The sequence below is a fragment of the Macaca fascicularis genome, chromosome 10 (genome assembly GCF_037993035.2).
Source record: "Macaca fascicularis isolate 582-1 chromosome 10, T2T-MFA8v1.1".
Classification (NCBI taxonomy): domain Eukaryota; kingdom Metazoa; phylum Chordata; class Mammalia; order Primates; family Cercopithecidae; genus Macaca; species Macaca fascicularis.
Genome location: NC_088384.1, coordinates 20,046,816 through 20,072,102, shown reverse-complemented (window position 1 = coordinate 20,072,102; position 25,287 = coordinate 20,046,816). Strand labels below are relative to the sequence as shown.

Below are 25,287 nucleotides of genomic sequence, written 5' to 3'. Positions count from 1 at the left end.
AACATACCTCTGAGAGAGGCACCATTTTACAGATGAGGAACTTGTATGAGATTACGTCTGTAATAAATGAAAAGGCCAGTAAGCCTGGCTTGTCTTACTCAGGATCCCAGACTCTAAACCACAGCACTACACGAGTCCTCATTCCTGAAGTGTGCTGATTCCTGAAGTCCACGGTGAAACCAAGGAAGATACATGTTAAATTATCCTTGTTATTTTGATTTGTCTTGTCAACAACTGTGAAATACATAGTTACAGTCCTATTGACTACGTCTTGGAGGCTGTCCTAAAAATGATTTATATAATTTTATTTTCTCCTTTGTCTTCTAAAAAGAAGAGAAATTTACTTCATTAGTGGTGACTTTCATAATGAAAATACAGTTTACTACAAAGGGAGACCTGTGGGCCATTGCGTCTTCCATATCTAGTAAATTATCTTTTCTTTACTAAAAAGAGTGAGCTTGGAGTCAAACAGCAAGTTTTATCTCATGATTTCCTCTTCTTTAACTTTGTATTATGGAAAACTTCAAATATCTACATAATTGAAAATTTTTTTTTTTTTGAAATGGGGTCTCACTCTGTCGCCCAGGCTGGAGTGCAGTGGTGCGATCTTGGCTCACTGCAACTTCTCCCTCCCGGGTTTGAGCAGTTCTCCTGCCTCACCCTCCCTAGTACCTGGGACTACAGGCGCACGCCACCACACGCGGCTAATTTTTGTACTTCTAGTAGAGATGGTGTTTCACCACGTTGGTCAGGCTGGTCTGAAACTCCTGACCTCAGGTGATCCTCCTGTTTTGGCCTTCCAAAGTGCTGGGATTACAGGCGTAAGCCACCGCGCCCGCCTGAAAGATATTTAATAGAGTAATGAACCTCCATGTATCCATTACCCAGCTTTGATTATCCACTCATGCCATTATTGTTAAGATCAGTCTCTCCACTTCTTTGCTGCCTGTTTATTCACATCATTTCATCTAAAAATTGCAGAGTATATCTATAAAAATAAACGCTTTTAAAGCAGAGAGTTGGCCGGGCGCGGTGGCTCAAGCCTGTAATCCCAGCACTTTGGGAGGCCAAGACGGGTGGATCACGAGGTCAGGAGATCGAGACCATCCTGGCTAACACGGTGAAACCCCGTCTCTACTAAAAAATACAAAAAAACTAGCCGGGTGAGGTGGCGGGCGCCTGTAGTCCCAGCTGCTCGGGAGGCTGAGGCAGGAGAATGGCGTGAACCTGGGAGGCGGGGCTTGCAGTGAGCTGAGATCCAGCCACTGCACTCCAGCCTGGGTGACAAAGCGAGACTCCGTCTCAAAAAAAAAAAAAAAACAGAGAGTTTTTGAGCAGTTCAGTACATGGATTTTCCTTTAAATGCTTTGTAAATGTCGTTACTTGCACAAAGCCTTTGTGTGTTCTTGCACTCTTAATTAATTTTGCAGTGATTCACAACTTTTCCAGCAGGGGGCACTTGGAAGCTGGAGGGATTTAGGTATTCAAAGGAGAGCCCTTGAGCTTTTATCATAACTCAGAGTAATCCATCTCTTCCCATGCTTTTTGAAAAATCTCTTTGGTGAATCTAGATGCAAAGCAAAAGATGCGACAGGCCTGGAAGTCCTGGTTGATCTACGTGGTTGTTCGTAGGACCAAACTTCAGATGCAGACTACGGCTCTGGAGTTTAGGCAACGGAGTATCTTAAGGTGAGTCTGCTCAACTGCCCTACAAAGTATCAACCATCATTTTACCTCATCAGTTTTATGGTGCTGGAAAACAGCATAAGACCCCACCTTAAAACAATGGTTTGTGTTTGGTTTTATTTTTATTTATTTATTTATTTTTCGAGATAGGGTCTTACTCTGTCACCCAGGTTGCAGTGCAGTGGCACAATATCAGTTTACTGTAACTTCCACCTCCTAGGCTCAAGCAGTCCTTCCACCTCAGCCCCCCGAGCAGCTGGGACTACAGGCATGCACCACTATGCCCAGCTAATTTTTTTTTTTTTTTTCATTTTTTCATTTTTTTGTAGAGGCGAGGTTTTATCACGTTTCCCAGGCTGGTCTTGAATTCATGGGCTTAAGCGATCTGCCCACCTCAGCCTCCCTAAGTGCTGGGATTATAGGCATGAGCCACCATGCCGCATTCTCACCTTGAAACAATGTTTTGAATGTAGTTGATGCCTAATAAAGATTTATTGATAACTTGTTTATAAGATCAGTTTCACATAATCATAATTAACACGAATTGAGTGCTTACTATGTTCTAAACTCTGTTAAGTTTGTGTGTGCATGTGATAATTTTGTAATGTAAAGTATCTTATCTAACTCTTACCATAAACTGTAAGTACCATTATTGTACAGATTAAGTTGTACAATAAGGCTCAGAGAGGTCAAGTAACTTGCCTAGCACATACAGGTTGTAATTGGCAAAACTAAGGCTCACCCACCCATACTCTTAACTGCTGTTCTGCATTGAAGCCCATCAGCATTGTAGACATACTGGAAGAACATGAATTAGTCCACTTTTGTAGCCAGATGTGTAACAATGAGCTGCATTATAATGGACAGATTTCACTCTCTTGTCTGTAGTGATCCACTGGTGTCCTGAATGGTAGTATATTAAGAGCTCACTTCCTGCCTGAAAGAGTTGGGTATTGAACAAAGTATGGATAATAGGAGAGGCTTTCAGCTGCACTTACTTGGGTTTGAATCCCTCTTCCAGCCTGTATTATTGGGTCATTTCATCTCTTCAGCTTTTATTTTCTTCATCATTGAAATTGTTACACCATACTTACAGGTTTGTCATCAGGAAAAAATAAAGTAATATCTGTAAAGTGTTTAACAGTGTCCAGAACATCAGTGGGCATAAAGAAGTTATTTATTTAAGTAGAAATAAAATAGGCAGAGTGCAGTAGCTCAGACCTGTAATCCCAACACTTCAGGAGGCTAAGGTGGGAGGATTGCTTGAGGCCAGGAGTTTGAGACCAGCCTGGGCAACAAAGCCAAGACACTGTCTCTACACACAAAAAAATATTTTTAATAAGTAATTAAAATCGTTACTTAAAATGTATTCAGCAAGTATTTCAAAGTGCCTAATTAGTATGCAATTTTACTTGAGTCTGAGTGATTTTTTTTTTCCCCCGAGATTTATTCTCGCACTGTTGCCCAGGCTGGAGTGCAGTGGCGTGATCTTGGCTCACTGCAACCTCCGCTTCCCAGGTTCAAGCTGTTCTTCTGCCTCAGCCTCCCAAGTAGCTGGGATCACAGGAGCATGCCACTATCACCCGGCTAATTTTGTTTTTGTTTTTGTTTTTTTTTTCGAGATGGAGTTTTACTCTTGTTGCCCAGGCTGGAGTGCAATGGTGCAGTCTCGGCTCACCGCAACCTCCACCTCCCAGGTTCAAGCAATTCTCCTGCCTCAGCCTCCTGAGTAGATGGGATTACAAGCATGCACCACCACGCCCGGCTAATTTTGTATTTTTAGTAGAGACGGGGTTTGTCCGTGTTGAGGCTGGTCTCGAACTCCTGATCACAGGTGATCCACCCGCCGTGGCCTCCCAAAGTGCTGGGATTACAGGCGTGAACCACCGCGCCCTGCCTAATTTTGAATTTTTAATAGAGACAGGGTTTCACTATGTTGGCCAGGCTGCTCTCAAACTCCTGACCTCAGGTGATCCACACGCCTCAGCCTCTCAAAGTGCTGGGATTACAGGCATAAGCCAGTGTGCCAGGCCATAACTTATGTTTTTTAACAAACCAAATTGTGTAGGCCAAACAGCATATCTGTGGTGTCTAAAGCAGGATCTGACCGTAGGAACCGTAAGTTTCCAACCATTAATTGGCAGATCTGGGACTTTTTCTCGATTGTTTTGTTTTTTTTTCCCCAGCAGTGAATCTAGAGATGGTGCTATGAAGGAGAGGGCTAGAGCTGAGGGTCTGAGGCCCCATACTAACTGCTCCTCTCTTTTCTGAGTGGTTTTTTTCTGATGGATTCCATCTTTGATTTGCTCTTTCACAGGGTGTGGTGGAGCATGTGGAGGCAGCAACTAGGACAGGTCCGTGTGAGCCGTGCCCTCCATGCCTCTGCTGTGAAGCACAGGGCCCTGAGCCTCCAGCTGCAGGTGAGTCCAGTAAACGTGGGTTTTGGCATCCTCTGTCCATGTTGTCAAGTGTCTCACCCACAGAGAGAAGTGCTGGGCCTTCCCTGCAGCTCAGGGCCTGAGCCAGGGTGGGGGCAGAGGTAATCCGGAAGGCTGGGCTCTTCCAGAGGGAGGCTGCTGTTAGGAATAAAGCAGAGGCTTGTCCTAGATGAGCCTAGATCAGTGGCTTCCAGAGTGCTTCTGGTAATTGTGGAGCTGGAGAGGGATTTATAAATTAGTTATAAACATGTTTAGAGAAACAGCAGTATACTCTGATTTCCTCATTACTGTTTTCCTACAGCAAATCAGAAAATAATTGGGGCAGAAAAGAAACTAAGACTGAAGAGAAAACCTGGCTGCTGCTGCTTTGTAGTTTTGATGGTCTTAGAGTGTTATTTTAGGCAAGCCCCTAGATTTTTTTGTCAATCATAAAGGACTAAAGCCTGTACTAAAACTTTCTTATCCTTTGACATATTCTCTGAATTCTTGTCATGTTTTTATGCCTGCTGGGTACTTACAGAGCTGCCAAGTAAGTTATAGGAAACAGAACCGGGAAGAGGAAAAAAAAAAATTAGCGCCTGTTTCCAAATGTAGGAATAGTATCTTCTTATTCTAACAACAAATTGCATAGTCCATGCAAATATGTGCAAATCACATGCAAATAGCATATATAGTCATCTAGATCAGTGATCAGCAAACTGGCTCACTTTGGACTGCTTTCTGTGTTTGTAAATAAAGTTTTATTAGGATGCTGTTACACCCATTCATTTACGTATCATCTGTGGCTGCTTTCCGATTACAAGGGCAGTGTAGAGTAGTTGCAAAAGAGACCTTATGGCCTGCAAAAACTAAACTATTTGTTTTCTGACCCTTTAAGAAAAAGTTTGCTGACCTCTGAACTTGTAAAGTCTTCTGAGGCAATAGCAAGGAAATAAGAGACACAGCCAATAATAATAACAGTACCAATAAGCAGCAGCAACTGCAGCCTGAGTGACAGAATGGGATCTTGTCTCAAAAACAAAAAAGAAGAAGAAGTAGCTTTTATCGTTGTCTACTTGTGTTAGGTGCTGGACTAAGTGCTTTACGTGCATTATCTAATTTTCACAAACCTTTTTAAAAGTCCCATGTTATTGTTAAGAAAACCAGGAAGGTTAAATAACTTGAACCAGGGTCATATGTATAGTGAATGTTAGAACCAGGTTTTAACCTAAGCAGCCAGAAAGCTGCATCATTATCTTTTTTTTTTTTTTGAGACAGAGTATCACTTGCTGTCTCACCCAGACTGGAGTGCAGTGGCACGATCTCGGCTCATTGCAACCTCTGCCTCCTGGGTTCAAGCAATTCTCTTGCCTCAGCCTACCAAGTAGCTGGGACTACAGACGCATGCTGCCACGCCCGGCTAATTTTTTGTATTTTAGTAGAGATGGGGTTTCACTGTGTTGCCCAGGCTGGTCGCTAACTCCTGAGCTCAGGCAATCTGCCTGCCTCAGCCTCCCAAAGTGCTGGGATTACAATGGCGAGCCACCGTGCCTAGCCCAGAATTTTTTAAAGTAACAAAATTTAATGGAATGGACACTACCAAAGCTCTACCCTCCCTCCCTCCCTTCTACTACCTTTCCTCCTCAGAGATAGCCACTCCTGATTCTGGTATGATTGTTCTCCTGTATTCTTTTTTCTTGTAAAAATATGTGCACATATCCTTAAAGAATAAATGCATGGTCCTCCTGTAGTCCTGTCTACTCCGGAGGCTGTGGCAGGACGATCACTTCAGGTCAAGTGTTTGAGGCTAGCCTGGGCAATATAATTAGACCCCATCACTTTAAAAGAGGTGGGAGAGGCCACGGTGGCCTACGCCTGAATACCGGGACTTCGGGAGGCCAAAATAAGAGGATCACTTGAGTTTAGGAGTTCAAGACCAGACTAGGCAACATAATGAGACCCCATCTCTACAAAAAAAAAAAAAAAAATTAGTTAGACGTGGTGGTGCATGCCTGTTGTCCCAGCTACTTGGAGGCTTAGGTTGGAGGATCACTTGAACCTGGGAGGTCAAGGCTGTGGTGAGCCATTGATCATGCCACTGCACTCCAGCCTGGACAGTAGAGCAAGACCCTGTCTCAAAAATAAATAAATAAATAAATAAGTAAATAGCATGGCTTTGTGTAGTTGGGACATTTATGAATGGTGTCATACTGTACTTTGCAACTTGTTTTTTTAGTGCAACGGTATATTTTTGAGGTTTAGCCATGTGATTTCTTTCTTCCTTTTTAAAAATAGAGACAGGGTCTTTCTCCATTGCCCAGGCTGTTCTTTAACTTGCAGCCTCAAGCAATTCTCATACCTTGGCTTCTTAAAGTGCTGGGATTACAGGCCTGAGCCACCCTGCTTGGCCCTATCTATGTAGATAGACAGAGATTTATTAACTGTGTATATTATGCCATTGTATAAACAAGGCACAGTTTATTTGCTTACTGATGGACTGTTGACTACCTCTGCTTTTTATAATTATGAACAATACTACCGGGAGCATCCTTTTTTTTTTTTTGAGACTCCATCGCAGTGGCGCGATCTCAGCTCACTGCAACCTCCGCCTCCCAGGTTCAGGCGATTCTCCTGCCTTAGCCTCCCAAGTAGCTGGGACTACAGGTGTGTGCCACCACATCCAGCTAATCTTTGTATTTTTAGTAGAGATGGGGTTTCACCATGTTGGCCAGGCTGGACTTGAACTCCTGATCCACCTGTCTTTGCCTCCCAAAGTGCTGGGATTACAAGCATGAGCCACCATGCCTGGCCCCAGTTTCTTTTAATTATTCACAGATCTCTTTCTCGGCTCTCTTCCATTCATGTATTTGTCTATCCATACCATACAAATACCATACTCTTTTAGTTACGATTTGATGAAGCAGGTAAGCAAGAGTGTAGGTTCTTGAGTCAGACTGTCCAGTGGAATTCTGCCTCTATCACCTATTAGCTTTGTGCCTTTGAATGAGTTATTTCACCTTGTTTGTACCTCAGAATTCTTATCTGTAAGTAGATCATAATAGTACCTACCTCATGAGATTGTTGAGGCTTTAGTAGGACGATCCAGTTATTAATAATATACTCAGAGCAATGCTTGGAATATGGAAATGCTTGATAAATGCTAGCTGTTTATTACTATTCCTACTTAACATACAGCTCTTAAGGCTCTATATTTGAGAGAGAATCCCCTTTATTCTTGTTTTGTTTTTAAACTTGTCTTAATTGTTCTTCTGTACTCTTTCTTATTAATTTTAGGATCAACTTGTCAAGTTCTATAACAAAGCCTATTAGGATTTTTTTTTCTTTTTTTTTTTTTTTGAGACAGAGTCTCGCTCTGTCACCCACCCACTGGAGTACAGTGGTGTGATCTTGGCTCGCTGCAAGCTCTGCCTCCCAAGTTCACACCATTCTCTTGCCTCAGCCTCCTGAGTAGATGGGACTACAGGTGCCCGCCACCTCACCCGGCTATTTTTTTGTATTTTTAGTAGAGATGGGGTTTCACCGTGTTAGTCAGGAGGGTCTCGATCTCCTGACCTCGTGATCTGCCTGCCTTGGCCTCCCAAAGTGCTGGAATTAACAGGCGTGAGCTACCGCACCTGGCTCAGCCTATTAGGATTTGTATTGCAATGTACTGACAGCTTATTAGGTTAGAATTGAGTCATTTCATCTATGAATTTGATATATCTCATATTGCTGAGCTTGAGAAGGGAGAGTAGGAAGGATGAGATCATGAGGTAACAGCCAGAACGTAGGGCCTTGCAGGCAGCACTTGAGAAAAAAGGCTTTGACTTTTATTCCTGGGAAGGTGAAGAGCTGCTGGCTCTGAGCAGAGGCGTAACATGATTGTACCTACCTCTTAACAGGATTCTCTGATTCATAGTGTACTGCTTTTGGGGTAAGAAAGGGAAGGATATATATGAATGTGTGTCTGTGTGTTTGTGGTGTGTGTGTGTATGTCTGTGTTTGCTTATATTTTCAAGAAGGAATAATGGAAAAATAAATGAAAAACTTACCAAAAAATGGTTACCTATAGGAGGAGGGAGGGAAGAATATAGGAATAGAGTACTTCTGTGAATTTACTTTGTTACATAGTTTTAACTTCAGAACTATGCAAATATTTTATATAATTACAAAGCAAGAGTAAGTAAAAAAACAATTGATATATTTTCAAAACAAACTGAAATAAACATATCAAGTTTGTGGCAATGACTACACAGAAAAAATTACTTCAAGTAACTTTAAAATACAATATTTTGACTGTTCACCCTGGTGGAATGTGTTAAAAGGACATAATGAACTGCTAAGAAATCTAAAACCACATTCTTATTAAACAAGTGTTATTGTTACTAGGAGGTTTGAAATTGTTGTATTGAAAGTATAGTTACATTGTAAGATAAAGCAAATAATTATGGCAGTGTTGTTAGGAATAAAGATCTTCAATAGAAAAGATTACAAGTATAAAAATTAAAGAAATTAAATCTGCAGTTGGAACTGTAAATATCAATATGGACTCAATTATATATGTATGTGTATATATATGTATATATATGTGTGCATATGTGTATGTATATATATGTGTATATATGTGTATGTGTATATATATGTGTGTATATAACCATAAATACATTTCTGGCCTGGCACGGTGGCTCCCAGCACTTTGGGAGGCAGAGGCAGGTGGATCACCCGAGGTCAGGAGTTTGAGAACAGCCTGGCCAACATGGTGATACCCCATCTCTACTAAACATATAAAAAAATTAGCTGGGCGTGGTGGTGGTGGGCACCTGTAATCCCAGCTACTCGGGAGGCTGAGGCACGAGAATCATTCGAATCCAGGAGGCAGAGGTTGCAGTGAGCCAAGATTGTGCCAACTGCACTCCAGCCTGGGTGACAGAGTGAGACCCTGTCTCAAAAAAAAAAAAAAAAAAGCATTTCTAACTCTATTTACTGAAAAGACTTAGAAGCAGTGACCAGTAGTATAGCATTTAGTATCCCCAGTGCCCAAGTTGTGGTCTTAACTATTTCCCACTAATAGGAAGCAGGGCTTTTTAGAGAAATGGCTGATTATAGGTCTGGGGCAGGAAATAGACAAGATACACCTAGGACATAGTGTGGTGAAGACTGAGGAACTTAACAAAAGCTAATGGAATTGTGTCAGAAGGACTCAGGGACCAATTTGGAAGGGTTCCCGGGGCTTAAGATAGAAAAGTTTGAGCATCAAAAAACAATAAGCTAGGCATGGTGGTGCCTGTAGTCCCAGCTACTCAGGAAGCTGAGGCAGGAGGATCACTTGAGCCCAGTAGATTGAAAACATCAAGTACATAAAATTCATGCATTTGAAATAACTTTAAAAGAAAGTGGAACTCGTCGGTCATGATTTTGGGTTGTTAGGGGAGTAACTCAATTCTTTAAAAATTAATGAAGGCAAAAAATGAAACATTTATCCCACCTTTCCTGTATAAACTGTTAACTCCAAGAAACCAGAGGGTTAACGAGAGAGAAGCCTTCTTCATAGAATTCCAGTTAATAAATGCAGAAGGAGTACTAGAAGAGAAAATTGCTGTTTTGCCACCTCTAATGAGGACACAGATCTAGGCAGCCATCACTAGGTGAGAGGATGGTGGGAAAATACAGGAGAAATCTGGCTACCTGCCGTCTGAATCCACCAGACAATCTTGGCATTGCTACAACTATGGCAGCCAGACTTGATGTGCCTCATGATACTATGTAAGTGGAAGTACCCAGCCACATTCATGAACTGTTCTTGCCTAAAAAATTGAACATGACTCCAAGCCTAATGCAAGTCTCTCAGTTTATAGGAAATACAGGGGTCAGAGTAACAAGTTAAAGACACCTCGAGATTACAGTCAGTCACATCCAAAATGTAGGACATTTTATAGGATAGATGACTTGATTTCTCTAGTAGATTGATGGCATGAAAGAGAAAAAAAAGCAGGAAGGAAAATTGTCATATAAAACAGAGAGATTTAAGTGACCTAAGAATTAAAGCAAACCAAAAAGGACCACTCTGGCTGTCGTGTTAGGAATACATCAGAGCCAGGCATGGTGGCAGATGTCTGTAATCCCAGCACTTTGGGAAGCCAAGGCGGGTGGACAGCTTGAGCCCCAGCGTTTGAGACCAGCCTGGACAACAAGGTAAAACCCTGTCCCTACAAAAAATACAAAAAAGTATCCTGGTATGGTGGCATGTGTCTGTAGTCCCAGCTACTCAGGAGGCTAAGTGGGACGATCACCTGAGTCCGGGAAGTTGAGGCTGTAGTGAGCTATGATTGCGCCACTGCCCTCTAGCCTGGGCAATGGAATAAGACCCTGTCTCAAAAAAAAAAAAAAAAATAGCTGGGCATGGTGGTGCATGCCTGTGGTCCCGGCTGCTCAGGAGGCTGAGGCAGGAAGATTGCTTAAGCCCAGGAGATTAGGGCTGCAGTGAGCAGTATTCTTGCCACTGCACTTCAGTCTGGCAGTCTGGGTGACAGAGTGAGACCTTGTCTCTAAATAGATAAATAAATAACCAGAGATGATCAAGGATATAAACAGGGAGAACAAGTGAGAAGCTATTACGAAATTCCGGGTGAGATTTTGCACAAAGATGATAAGAAGACGGTAGTTGGATTCTGGATATCTTTTAAAGATGTAACCGACACCTTTAAAAGATGTGTGGATGAGATACGAAGTTTTAGAGTCCAAGATGACTTCCAAGTTTTGGCCTGGGGAATTGTAACAACGGAGTGCCATTTACTGAAATAGGAAAGACTGCAGGAGAAGCAGGTTTGTGGGAAGAGATTAGGAGGAGCCCAATTCTGGCCTCTGTATCTTCAGCCTGATAGGCCTTTTGAATATCCACAAGAAGATATGTTAAGGAAGCAGTGGGATATTGGGATATATGTGTGGAATATTGAGGATGGGGCCAGGATAGGAGGTACATTTGGGAAATTCAGGAGTTCTCAGTAGGCAGATGGTATATGAAGTTACTAGAGTGGGCGGGGTGCGGTGGCTCATGCCTGTAAATCCCAGCACTTTGGGAGGCTGAGGCGGGAGGATTGCTTGAACCCAGGAGTTCAAGACCAGCCTGAACAACATAGACCCCATCTCTTTTTTTAAAAAAATCTACTAGGGTGTGCGAAAAAATAAAGGGAGTGAGTGTAACTAGAGGAGAGGTTCCAGGGCTGAGCCTGCGAGGGGCACAGAGGTGGGAGTCAGCAACAGAAACAAAGCAGGGACCCGGACACATCCCAAAAGCCAGGTGAAGGAAGGAGGAGGCTTTGTCAGACACTCCTGGCAGATCAAGGGAGGTGAGGACTGAAATCTGACCTTTGGATTGAGCAACGTGGAGATGGCCGATGCATTCGATAAGAGCAGTTTCATTCAGTAAGCCGTGGGAGTGGGCTCAAGAAGGCCTGCCTGGGAGACAGAGAGATTAGAAAATAGCTCTTTTGAGGAGCTTGAAACAGAAAGAACCAAAGTGTTAGCTGGACGGCACAGTGTGGTCTAGAGTCTAGAGAGGGGTGTTGCTTTCTTTGAGAATCACTGGTTTATTCCTTTCAGAAAGTATTTTTGTGATGGCAATCTTCCCCCCACAACTTTTTATTTTTGACAAACACCAAATCATAGAAAAGGTGGATACTGGATGTATTTCACCCAGTTTAACCCATTGTGGTTTTTTGGTTTGGTTTGGTTTGGTTTGATTTTTTTGAGACAGGGTCTCACTCTGTCGCCCAGACTAGAGTGCAGTGGTGTGATCACTGCTCACTGCAGCCTCAACCTGCTCTAAAATTATAGACACAAAGTTTATCTTAAAGCTTATATCTCCTAAAAAGGGCAGTCTCCCACATAACCATAATATCATTATTGTATTCCAAGAAATTTAATATTGATATGATAATATGTAACATGCAGTTCATATTAAAATTGTATATTGTTGCTATTTTCATTTCCATAGTCTAATCAAAGGTCACCCATTGCTTTTAGTTGTTATATCCTGAAGACATTTTTTTAGGATGGGGAAAATAATAGCACATCGGTATGCTGATTTCAGAAATCTATAGAGAGTGAAAACGTGATTTATAAGAGGGCAGCTGCCAAGGCGGTAAACTTAGGAAGATGCGATGTAGCCAGAGCGGGACAGGGTTGGGAGGGGACTGACTTTGGTGGGAGGATGGACGGTTTATCCAGAGTAGCAGGAGAGAGAGAAGACAGAGCCCGTGGGCAGGTGGGTGGTTAAACATGGTGGACCTTGAGGAAATTTTCTTTTGATTGCTTTTATTTCTTAGTGAAATGGGAGCGATGGTATTCAGTTGTGAGGAGGGAGAGGAGAGGTGCGACAGGTTGAAGAAAAGATATGAAGTCTTTGTCTAAGTCATCTTCAGATTAGGACATGCATTATCACTGATCTAAGGGTGTGCATTTATAGACCCTTAGCTTCTATAGATAGGCATCCCTGGAACTAATCTGCCTGAAAAAGGACCACTTTACAGTAAGCGTCCTCTGACTTTGGAAGAAAAGGCAGACCCTCCCCTGTCCCAAATCTGAATGAATTATGTCACCCCTCGAATCGTTTCTGCTCCTTGTCTGCTTGTTTGTGTTTTTGTTTTGAGTTGGTCACTCTTGTCGCCCAGGCCGGAGTGCAGTGGTGTGATCTCAGCTCCCCGCAACCTCCGCCTCCCGCGTTCAAGAAATTCTCCTGCCTCAACCTCCTGAGTAGCTGGGATTACAGGCACCCACCATTACGCCTAGCTAAGTTTTTGTATTTTTAGTAGAGATGGGGTTTCGCCATGTTGGGCAGGCTGGTCTCAAACTCCTGACCTCAGGTGATCCGCCTGCCTCGGCCTCCCAAAGTGCTGGGATTACAGGCATGAGCCACTGAGCCTGGCATCTGCTTGCTGATTTTCTTCTTCTTTTTTTTGTAATCCAGAAAAAAATTACTTTTGAAAGCAGAATGTCCCTCTTAAAGACCCTTTTACTCCACAGTCCCATAGCTTATGATCCCGCTAGGGGATTGCCACTTCCTTGTTTCTGATTTCAGCCTTTCCACTGTGTGTGTCTTTCTCTTTTCCCTTTCCACCTGCTCTTCACCCTGTTTTCCTGCCTCTCCTTTGACTATTGTCTCTTCTCTGGTTTTCAGGCTTGGTCACAGTGGCGGGAACAGCTCCTGTATGTCCAGAAGGAGAAACAGAAGGTCGTCTCCGCGGTGAAACACCATCGGCACTGGCAAAAACAGAGATTTCTGAAGGCCTGGCTTGAATACCTGCAAGTTCGCAGAGTGAAGAGACAGCAGAATGGTGAGTAAGAAGCTCCAGGCTCTCAAGACAGAGGATCTGGTCACAATTTCCACTCTCCTGCTGCCGTTGGTACTGTATTAAGAAGTAATATAATGACGTTACTCCAGAAATGTTGGTAAAAGGAGATTGAGGAGGAAAATACATCATCCTTGAGTCAAACTTATTTCCCTTTGGCCTTTTCTTTTATTTATGTATCTATATCTATCTATCTATAGATAGAGTTTTTTTGGAGACAGAGTTTTGCTCTTGTTGCTCAGGCTGGAGTGCGGTGGTGCGATCTCAGCTCCGCCTCCTGGGTTCAAGTGATTCTTCTGCCTCAGCCTCCCAAGTAGCTGGGATCACAGATGCCCACCGCTTCGCCCAGCTAATTTTTGTATTTTTAGTAAAGATGGGGTTTCACCAAGTTGGCCAGGCTGGTTTTGAACTCCTGACTTCAGGTGATCCCCCTGCCTTGGCCTCCCAAAGTGCTGGGATTACAGGCGTGAGCCACTGCACCCGGCCTCTTCTGTATATTTTTTATCTAAATAGGGTTTTCATTATGCTATAAGTATTGTAATTATTTTGATTAATATGTTGATAACTTATGGCTTTGTATCTTGCTTTTTTCCACACAGTTAATCAACATTTTCCTGCATCTTAAGTATTTGTCACAATTTTTTTTTTCTTTTGTTTTTTGAGATGGAGGCTTGCTCTGTCGCCCAGGCTAGAGTGCAGTGGCGTGATCTCCACTCACTGCAAGCTCCGCCTCCCAGGTTCATGCCATTCTCCTGCCTCAGCAGGAGAAGATGGGACTACAGGCACCTGCATGGTGCCCTGCTGACTTTTTGTATTTTTAATAGAGACGGGGTTTCACCATGTTATCCAGGAGGATCTCGATCTCCTGACCTTGTGATCCACCCGCCTCAGCCTCCCAAAGTGCTGAGATTACAGGCATGAGCCACCGTGCCCAGCTATGAATGTTATTTTTTTTAACAACTATTCATATTTTATAGGATGGCTTACCTTAATATACTTAGCCATTCTCCTATTAATAGATATTTGGATAGTTTCTCTTTGTCTCCAATTATGCAAATGCATATGATTTTGATATCAAGTTTTTTGGATATTGCTTATATGGTTTTGTTTCCCAGTTAGATTCAGAAGTAATAATACACAGAAATGTGAACATTGGTACACTTTTAAAGTTAAGTTTATTGAGTTTATACCCAAGTGAGTCAAGCACTGTGCTAGACACTGGGTTAGGGGTCTCTGGCCTTCAGCCAAACCTCGCTGCAGAAATCTCTTAGGCTGCCAACACTGTCTCTTGGGAGAGTTCGAATGTGTTCTTTGGAGGATAGTGACCCCAGACCAGCAGTCCAGTTGCCCAGTCCTGGAATGTGAAGGCATTAAGCTGTTTAGCATGATAAGCTATAGACTAACGCCTGCCTCCAGTTACAGCATTCAAATTCCAGGTCTGATTCCCATCCCCTTCCCGGGCCCTAGCTCATCAGACCATTATCTGACTAGCATTAAAAGGAGATGAAGCTGGCAGCCAGGATCAGGTTGGCTGAAAGCTCAAAAAAGCCTATGCCAGCATGGCAGCTGAATTTTATGTCATTAACTCAATTTCTAAGTCCTATCCAGGAGTCATTTGTTTAGAAGCAAAAGTAAAACAGTCCTTTTGAAAGCAACAGTTATCATTCCTGTTTATCAGTATCTAACCAGAAGCCTCAGCCCTTTGATGTAACTGATTTTATAGCACCCTCCTCCCTAAAATCACAGAGCTTTTCTCTTTCCTTGGAGAGAGGAGATATAACTCAGGGATTTCTAATGACCTTTCAAGGTTTAAAAAAACATGTATTTTGGCCGGGCGTGGTGGCTCACGTCTGTAATCCCAGCGCTGTGGGAGGCTGAGGCGGGCAGATCACTTGAGGTCAGGAGTTCGAGACCAGCCTGGCCAACATGGTGAAACCCCCCGTCTCTACTAAAAATACAGAAAAATCAGCGAGGGATGGTGGCGCATGCCTGTAATTCCAGCAACTTGGGAGTCTGAGGCAGGAGAATCACTTGAACCCAGGAGGCACAGGTTGCAGTAAGCTGAGATCGCGCCACTGCACTCCAGCCTGGGCGACAGAGCGATACTCCAACTCAAAAAAAAAAAAACAAAAAACTTTTAGCATTGTGTGTGTGTGTGTGTGTGTGTGTGTGTGAAAACAAAAAACTTTTAGCATTGTGTGTGTGTGTGTGTGTGTGTGTGTGTGTGTGTGTGTGTGTAGCCTTGAACCCCTGCTCTCGCCAGTAGTGGGGTTCAGCTTGTCTTAAAGATGTTTCCAGTTCATCCTCTAACCTTGAGGGAGCAGCAGTTATTTCTCTGTTGCAGAGATGGCTGAGCGATTCCATCATGTCACCGTGCTCCAGATACACTTCTGTGACTGGCAGCAGGCCTGGGAGCAGAGGCAGAGCTTGTATGCCTACCATGCCCAGGTGGAGAAACTGGCCAGGAAGATGGCCCTGCGGCGCACCTTTACTCACTGGAAACACTGTATCCTTTCAGATACCCAGGCTGTCCATTGCCTCAGCCAGGACAGCAGGAGCTCAGCAGCACGTGAAACGAAAGTCATGAGATACATGGGAAACAACTGCCAAACGATTTGCAACAGCCTTTTCTCTGTTGGCAGTCTTAAAATTTTTTGTTTAATTGGGATTGTGTATAAAAAGAGTACTTATATATTTATAGTTTAAAAATAATAAAATGAACAACTATGTATCTTATTACCCAACTTTCAAAATAGAACCTTGCTAGCACACCTCTCTTCTCCTCCCTGATTGCATTCTTTTTCTTTTCCCTCAGGTGTAATCCCACTTTCCTGATGAACATTTTTTGGTATTATAATATAAGTGCTTTTCTCTGCCCACTAGGTGGTGGAAATAGCCACCACTGGCTTTTTCTTGGTGATACCATCACCGTGACCATAAGCTTCCATTTATTGCGCTTTTACTATGTAGCAGACACTATGCTTCATCCTCAGAGCAGTGCTGTGGAGTAGATGCCACTATTGTCATTCTACAGACAGGGAAACAGATTCAGAGGAGTTGAGTGTATTTTAAAGTCACAAGTCATTGGCAGATTCAGGATTTTCAAAACCTGGGCCTTTAACTCCTGTGTACATATTCTTTTTTTTTTTTTGGAGATGGAGTCTTGCTCTGTCACCCAGGCTGGAGTGCAGTGGCACAATCTTGGCTCATTGCAATCTCTGCCTCCCGGGTTCAAGCGATTCTCCTGCCTCAGCCTCACGAGTAGCCGGGATTACAGGCATGTGCCACCATGCCTGGCTAATTTTTGTATTTTTAGTAGAGATGGGGTTTCGCCATGTTGGCCGGACTGGTCTTGAACTCATGACCTCAGGTGATCCACCTGCCTCAGCCTCCCAAAGTGCTGGGATTACAGGCATGCAGGCATGAGTCACCGCACCCAGCCTCTTTTTTTTTTTTTTTTTTTTTTGAGACAGAGTCTTGCTCCATCACCCAGGCTGAATTGCAGTGGTGCCATCTCAGCTCACTGCAACATCCACCTCTCGGGTTCAAGCGATTCTCCTGTCTCAGCCTCCTGAGTAGCTGGGATTACAGATGCCCACCACCACGCCCGGCTAATTTTTGTGCTTTTAGTAGACATGGGGTTTCTCCATATTGGCCAGGCTGGTCTCAAACTCCTGACCCAAAGTGATCCACTTGCCTCAGCCTCTTAAAGTAGTGGGACACAGGGATGAGCCACCACATCCAGCCCTGTGTACCTATGCTTTTTTTTTTTTTGCTTTTTTTTTTTAAGATGGAGTTTTCACTCTTGCTGCCCAGGCTGGAGTGCAATGGCCCAATCTTGGCTCACCACAACCTCTGCCTCCCGGGTTCAAGCAGTTCTGCCTCAGCCCCATGAGTAGCTGGGATTACAGGCATGCACCACCATGCCTGGCTAATTTTTTTTTGTATTTTTAGTAGAGACAGGGTTTCTAGATGTTGGCCAGGCTGGTCTCAAACTCCTGATGACCTCAGGTGATCCACCCGCCTCAGCCTCCCAAAGGGCTGGGATTACAGGCGTGAGCCACCTCGCCCGGCCACCCAGCCATATTCTTAATCACTACCCCTACCATACTGTGTGCCCAAGTATAAGAATCTGGACTGCCTTGGATGTTCATCCACACATTTTATTTGTTCATCAAAGTCTTGCTTTGTGTAAACTCCTGCTTAAATTCTTGGATACGAGGAAGCTCAGACTAATGGTAGTTCATTGTCTAGTGGGGAAAATAAACATGAAAATGGGTCTTTAAATATGGCATGATAACTGCTGTCATAAAGGTTTGTATCAAGTCCTGTGAGAGCGACTGTGGAGATTCAGCCAAGGAGGTAATGTTTGTGCAGAATTTAAGTCATAGGAGATGAGAAGTTGGGAAGGTTGATGTCTTAGGGGAAGACTGCAGAAGGTTGGAAAAGGCAAAAATGAATGACATTTATGCAGGTTTAGAGGTGAGGAAAAGCATTCAAGAATCTAGTGAGCTGTAGAGGTATGGATGGTGGGAAGGTAGAAGCAGGAACCTCTAGAGGTTTTTTAACTTTTTAAAATTTAGAGACAGGGTCACATGTTGCCCAGGCTGGAGTGCAGTGGCTTTCACAGGCACAATGGTAGCTTACTACAGTCTTGAACTCCTGGGCTTAAGCAATCCTCCCTCCTCAGCCTCCCAAGTAGGTGGAACTACAGGCACACACCATCACACCTGGCATCAGAGGTTTTTAAGAAGAGAAGAGGCTGGGGGCAGTGGCTCACACCTGTAATCCGAGTGCTTTACGGGGATCACTTGAACCCAGGAGTTTGAGGCTACAGTGAACTATGATGGCACCCTTGCCCTCCAGCCTGGGTGACAGAGTGAGACCTAGTCTCTTAAAAAAAAAAAAGAAGGAAAAGAAATGCAGTCAGATTTGTGCATTGGAAAGGATAATTCTGGATTAGCGGAGAGAGGCTAGCACCAGTGGGAGACCAGTTATGGGAGGAGGCTCACTTACCAGTCTGCGTAAGGGATGAGTCAGATGAACTGCAGGGTGTTGGGAGTGGGGACAGAAGAGCAGGAGGGGTTGGAGAGAGCCAAGAGATTTAGGAAGAGAGCAGATGGACTTGGCGACCGATTAGATGAGAGTGGGAGGAGAAAAGGTTTGAAAATAACTCCAAGGTTTTTAGCTCAAACATCTGACTGGATTGTGATGCCAAAACAGTGATTACAGAAAAAGGAGCAGATTCTGCTTTAGATGTGGTGATTTCTAAATGTTTACTGAAATTGGTAGCAGTTTATCTCAGGTAATTTTTGCCTCTCATCTCATGGGCATTCAAGGGGAGGAGTGCAAGACCAGATGTTTGATCAGTAACTGACGGGGTTTCCCTTTGCCCACTGCTTCCCTGGGTCATCAGGAGTAGACAGGTGCACCTCAGCCCATCTGGCACGTGTGTTATCCCCGATAGCCACGACCCTTCAGGTGGCTTGCTGAGAATGCACTGTTTAGGGGCCAGAACCTTGTTGAGACTGGAGGCCTTCACTTCCTGGCAGATATGCTGCTGTGTGCAGAAGAAGCTGCCCGGTGTGAGATGGCAGAAGAGCACTACAGGCACAGCCAGCTGGTAAGAGCCCTGCATCCTGGCATGGCTCCACTCGGCAGCCTTGCTTGGGTATCCACTCTTGGGGTACCCTGACCCCTATCACCTTCATTAAATGCAGTCAGCTATGGGTGAGTTTTCGTCATGAAACCCTCCTTTCATTGTAGGTGTCCCTGTTTTCATTTTGGATTACAGGTGCTAATGGTGTAGGGTCAGAGGGCTTTGGAGCTGTAAAGGAACCTCAGAGATTTAGTCCTGAGCTTTTTTTTTTACATGGGAAAAACCCCTTTTGAGTGGCAGAAGCCTCATTTATAAAATAGATCAAAGTAGCCATGCTGTGGTTGAAGCATGTCAGGGAGTCAGTCCCTGTTCTACCTGCTACTGTTCCCTTCCCTTGCTATACGAGGTGGTTTTCGAATGTTTTCAGGAGCCTGTGGGGCTCCACAAAGCACAGTACAAAAAACCCTAATCCAGTCTGATATCTTCACTTCTGTCTCAGAAAATTGAAGCCTAAGGCTTGGGGAAATATGGGCAAATAAGCTTTGCTTAGTTAATTTGTGAGGCATTATTATTTTTTAGGGATGGAGTCTCACTATGTTGTCCAGGCTGGATTCAAACTTCTGGGCTCAAGCAATCCTCCCACCTCAGCCTCCTGAGTAGCTGGGACTATAGGCATGTGCCACCATGCCCAGTGTTGAGGCATTATTATTATTATTATTAGAGATAGGATCTCCTCTGTCACCCAGGCTGAAGTGCCATGTTACAATCGTAGCTTCCTGCAGCCTTGAACTCCTGGACTCAAGTGATCCTTCCACCTCAGCCTCCCAAGTATCTGGGACCACAGGCACATGCTAACATGCCCAACTAATATTTTAGATTTTTTTTTTTTTTTTGAGACAGAGTCTCGCTCTGTCTCCCAGGCTGGAGTACAGTGGCGTGATCTCGGCTCACCGCAAGCTCTGCCTCTGGGGTTCACACCATTCTCCTGGGTTCATGCCATTCTCCTGCGTCAGCCTCCCGAGTAGCTGGGACTACAGGTGCCTGCCACCATGCCCAGCTAGTTTTTTGTATTTTTAGTGGAGACGGGGTTTCACCGTGTTAGCCAAGATGGTCTCGATCTCCTGGCCTTGTGATCCACCCACCTCAGCCTCCCAAAGTGCTGGGATTACAGGTGCCAGGCCTAATTTTTTAGTTTTTTATACAGAGTCTCCCTCTGTTGGCCAGGCTGGTCTTGAACTCCTGTGCTCAAGCGGTCCTCCTGCCTCAGCATCCTAAAGTGTTGGGATTACAGGTGTGAGCCACTGCACCTGGCCTTTTAGGCATTATTGATGGAGCTGGATCCAGGTCCATCCTGGCCCAACCCCAGCCCTTCCTTTCACTAAAGATTCCTTCTTCCGTTTTAGCAGCTCTGCAATTATAGTCATATAAATGTATGCACTGAGCCCATATGGGAAAAAAACAAAAACACAAAACCATCACAGACAAAAAGTCTGTCTTTTTCTGACAGGCAACAGTTGATGTTTACCTTGGTCTGTAGAATTGTCGTGTGGATTGTGGCGTTCTCTCCTGGTGTGGGCGTGTTTGTTCTTGTGCAGTATAGATGGACAGCAGGGAGGTTCAGCAAATATTTATTAAGTGCCTGCTGTGCAGACTGGCTTGTGTTAGACTCCCAGGTGAATCTCAAAGTAGAGAACCACACTCAGGGAAATAACAGCTATGAGAAGCTGTGACCACGCTTCTCTCCCGTCATTTGAGGCGCGGTCTGCCTTCACCTGCTCTTGGTTTACAGACTCTACTGATTCCGGTCCTTGTAATCAGTTGTGTCCTTTCTTTGCACAGTATTTTTGCTTTAGAGCCCTAAAAGACAACGTGACCCACGCCCATCTCCAGCAAATAAGAAGGAATCTCGCTCACCGGCAGCATGGTGTCACGGTAAGGGTTGTCGTCTGTATCAAGGGACCTCTCCTGATGGCCATTCTCTCTTGCTCTTTTTTCAGTCTTGCCAAATTAAGCAGAACTCTATTTATTTATTTATTTATTTATTTATTTATTTATTTATTTTTATTTATTTATTTTTTTTTTGAGACGGAGTCTCGCTCTGTCGCCCAGGCTGGAGTGCAGTGGCCGGATCTCAGCTCACTGCAAGCTCTGACTCCCAGGTTTACGGCATTCTCCTGTCTCAGCCTCCCGAGTAGCTGGGACTACAGGTGCCCGCCACCTCGCCCGGCTAGTTTTTTGTATTTTTTAGTAGAGACGGGGTTTCACCGTGTTAGCCAGGATGGTCTCGATCTCCTGACCTCGTGATCCGCCCGTCTCGGCCTCCCAAAGTGCTGGGATTACAGGCTTGAGCCACCGCGCCCGGCCAGAACTCTTTTTAAAAAGACTTTTGTGCTTCAAGATTTGTCCAGACTATCAACTCTAAAACCTTAGTTTGCATTTTCTTTTTTTTTTTTTTTTTTTTTTTTTTTGAGACGGAGTCTCACGCTGTTGCCCAGGCTGGAGTGCAGTGGCGCGATCTCGGCTCACTGCAAGCTCCGCCTCCCGGGTTCATGCCATTCTCCTGCCTCAGCCTCCTGAGTAGCTGGGACTACAGGCGCCCGCCACCGCGCCCGGCTAATTTTTTGTATTTTTAGTAGAGACGGGGTTTCACTGTGGTCTCGATCTCCTGACCTTGTGATCCGCCCGCCTCGGCCTCCCAAAGTGCTGGGATTACAGGCTTGAGCCACCGCGCCCGGCCTAGTTTGCATTTTCTTTCTCTCTCTCTTCTTCTTCTTTTTTTTTTTTTTTTTTGACAGAGTCTTTCTCTGTTGCCCGAGCTGGAGTGCAGTGGCACAGTCTAAGCTCACTGCAACCTCCGCCTCCGAGGTTCAAGTGACTCTCCTGCCTCAGCCTCCCGAGTAGCTAGAATTACAGGCATGCGCCACTACACCTGGCTAATTTTTGTATTTGTAGTAGAGACGAGGTTTCACCACATTGGCCAGGCTGGTCTCGAACTCCTGACTTCAGATGATCCGCCTGCCTCAGCCTCGCAAAGTGCTGGGATTACAGGCGTGAGCCACTGTGCTCGGCCTCTTTAGTTTGCATTTTCTTTGGTAATCCATGCCTACTGATAGAAAAACTCTTGTTTTTGCCTTGTTTGATCCCATTTTTTTTATCCGTTTGCTAAGAAAATGGATAGTTGACTCAAAGTTCAGGGACTGTGGATTTTGACCTTGACCTAGGGGATGTAGTGATACAAACACACTTTCTTTCTCTGCTTATTTAGAGGCAGGGTGTTGTTCTGTCACCCAGGCTGTAGTGCAGTGGCTTACTGCAGCCTCAACCTCCCAGGCTCAGGTGATCCTCCTGCCTCAGCCTCCCAAGTAGTTGGGACTAGAGCTGTAAGCCACCACACCCAGCTAATTTTGGTATTTTTTGTAGAGACGGGGTCCCACTGTGTTGCCTAGGCTGGTCTCAAACTCCTGGGCTCAAGTGATCTGCCCACCTTAGCCTCTCAAAGTGCTGGGATTACAGGTGTGAGCCACTGTACCCAACCCAAATACACTTTATTTATTTATTTATTTATTTTTGAGACAAGGTCTTGCTCTGTCGCCCAGGCTGGAGTGCAGCTGCAGTGGTGCGATCTCGACTCACTGCAACCTCTGCCTCCCAAGTTCAAGCAGTTCTCATGTCTCAGCCTCCCAAGTAGCTGGGATCACAGGATCACTTAAACTTTGTCACCTTAACCATTTTTTTTTTTTTTTTTTGAGACGGAGTCTCGCTGTGTCACCCAGGCTGGAGTGCAGTGGCGCGATCTCGGCTCACTGCAAGCTCCGCCTCCCAGGTTTACGCCATTCTCCTGTCTCAGCCTCCGAGTAGCTGGGACTACAGGCGCCCGCCACCACGCCCGGCTAGTTTTTTGTATTTTTAGTAGAGACGGGGTTTCACCATGTTAGCCAGGATGGTCTCGATCTCCTGACTTCGTGATCCACCCGCCTCGGCCTCCCAAAGTACTGGGATTACAGGCTTGAGCCACCGCGCCCGGCCACCTTAACCATTTTTAAGTGTACAGTTCAGTGGCATGTACATCCTCATTGTGCAATCATACTATTCATCTCTAGAACTTTTTCATCTTGCAAAACTGAAACTCTGAACCCATTTCCTCTTTCCTCAGCCCCTGGAAACCACCATTCTACTTTCTGTCTCTATAAACTTGATTATTCTAGAGACCTCATAGGTGTAATCATACAGTATTTGTCCTTTTGCAACTGGCTTATTTCACTTAGCATAATGTATACTTTTTTAAATGACTACCTTTTTTTAAAAAAAAGGACAGGCCAGTTATTTTGTATATACAATTTATTTTTTATTATAATAATTCTTTTTAGAGACAGGGTCTCGCTCTGTCATCCAGGCTAGAGTGCAGTGGTGCGATCATAGGTCATTGTAGCCTCATCCTCCTGGGCTCAAGAGAATATCCTGCCTCAGCCTCCTGAGGAGCTAGGACTACAGGTGCACACCACCATGCCTAGCCTTGTAGAATATTATTGTGGGGTTTTTGTTTCTGTGTTTGTTTTTTTTTTTTTTTGGTTAGTGTTTTGAGGTGGAGTTTCACTCTTGTTGCCCAGGCTGGAGTGCAATGGTGCGATCTCGGCTTACCGCAACCTCCACCTCCCGGGTTTAAGTGATTCTCCTGCCTCAGCCTCCCAAGTAGCTGGGATTACAGGCATGTGCCACCACGCCTGGCTAATTTTGTATTTTTAGTAGAGACAGGGTTTCTCCATGTTGGTCAGGCTGGTCTCAAACTCCTGAGAACTCAGGTGATCTGCCTACCTTGGCCTCCCAAAGTGCTGAGATTACAGGTGTGAGCCACCACACCCGGCCCAATGTTTTATGTTCTTGATTTATCTGATTGTTTCCTTTTGATATAATTTAATTTTCCTTTAATCTACGTGGTTTCTATAATCATTACATCTAAGGACTTGTTTAGATTGAAATTAAGCATTTAGGCAAGACTACTTCATAGGTAGGAATATGCAATAAAATCAGTTTTAATTTCCAGAATGGCTTTCTGAAATGTCCTTGTCTTCTGTGAGATTAGGAATAGCTTCTTCATCTAGATTTCCATAGACTGGAAGAACCATCTTTTTGCCTTTTATGTTGGCCCAGAATAGCTCTATAGTTCAGCCATCATTAATTTGTATGCCCAATGTATGTTGGCTGCTCCTAACTGAGGTAATTCCTGCTTTGGGGGAGCTCACAGTCTGTTGGAGTAAGGATTCACTGTTTTACCTTTCATCTCAGTAAATTTCCATTTTCTTCCTACCATGCTTCAGCTGCTGCACAGGTTCTGGAACCTCTGGCAGTCTCAGATTGAGGAGAAAAAGGAAAGAGAGCAGCTGCCCTTACTGCATGCTGCCTGGGACCACTACAGGTAGGGACTCTGGCTTCATCCCTGGCTCTCAGGGACTTTGTGCCTCTGACTTACTGTTTTCCTGGGGTAATCGCTTGCCCTTCTATGCATGAGTGTGGCAGATTCAGAAAGGCCTGCTGGGGTGGAGGTCTGGGGTGGAGGTCCTGCTATAAACCGTTTGTTCCTGAATTTGGGATTTTGGCTGATCAGATGGGAGATAGAATAAGCATATGTGCATCAGTTCTTGGCCACCATAGTTGGGAGTATGTGCCTGGTCGCTCACTGCCTTGGTCCTACAGGCATCAATATGTTCCCAAGTTAGAATTCATGCATTACTAGTGTTAAAGAGAAGGGTCAGGGACATTTGTGACTCGGTCTTAAAGTGTGCAAGGAATGTTGTGAATATTTTAGAGCTAGTCGTTCAGTTAAAATAAATAAGAACACTACATTTCTGTGAGGAAAACTCAGAATGTATAGGGTGGAAAGTATAAAGGGAAAAATAAAAGTTGCCTGGTCCCCTCCCTACAAGGAAGAGTAAGATCTTACTCCGCAGAGCAGGGAAGTACGAACTCTCTTGCTGCCAGAAATGTCGAACATGCCCTCCCTTTCTTTGCTCTCCCCTTTCCCTCCCTGCACAGTATAATCAACTTCTTTTGCATAGTTTAGGTCCAATTTTGAAGCATTTTTTAATGAGTTAGTGAGAATTCCAATAATTAACTGACTCATTTAGAGTTCTCAAGACACATTATTCCAAACCCTGGTTTACAAAACCTAGTGTGAGGGGCAACATGTCATGGACCCCCAGGCTTCGGCCATGAAACCAGGAAGTTCAGGCTATCTAGGGGA

General features: G+C 44.4%; 1 protein-coding gene across 23 annotated transcripts in view; it reads left to right on the top strand.

The window, feature by feature from the left end:
• Positions 1–25,287, top strand: part of SFI1 (SFI1 centrin binding protein) — a 109,843-nt gene that overhangs the window by 56,015 nt on the left and 28,541 nt on the right. For 22 of the 23 annotated variants that reach the window (XR_012418818.1, XR_012418817.1, XR_010578377.2 and 19 more), the window contains 7 exons: positions 1,572–1,689; positions 4,004–4,106; positions 13,279–13,435; positions 15,795–15,956; positions 19,003–19,073; positions 20,889–20,981; positions 24,365–24,462. Coding sequence is in view for 19 of the 23 variants with exons in the window: in XM_065522239.2 (XP_065378311.1) it covers positions 1,572–1,689; positions 4,004–4,106; positions 13,279–13,435; positions 15,795–15,956; positions 19,003–19,073; positions 20,889–20,981; positions 24,365–24,462 (802 nt within the window). In the remaining 4 variants the exon portion in view is untranslated. Of the gene's footprint in view, positions 1–1,571; positions 1,690–4,003; positions 4,107–13,278; positions 13,436–15,774; positions 15,957–19,002; positions 19,074–20,888; positions 20,982–24,364; positions 24,463–25,287 lie in introns of those variants that run through there. The other variant, XM_074003930.1, reaches the window with a different exon arrangement.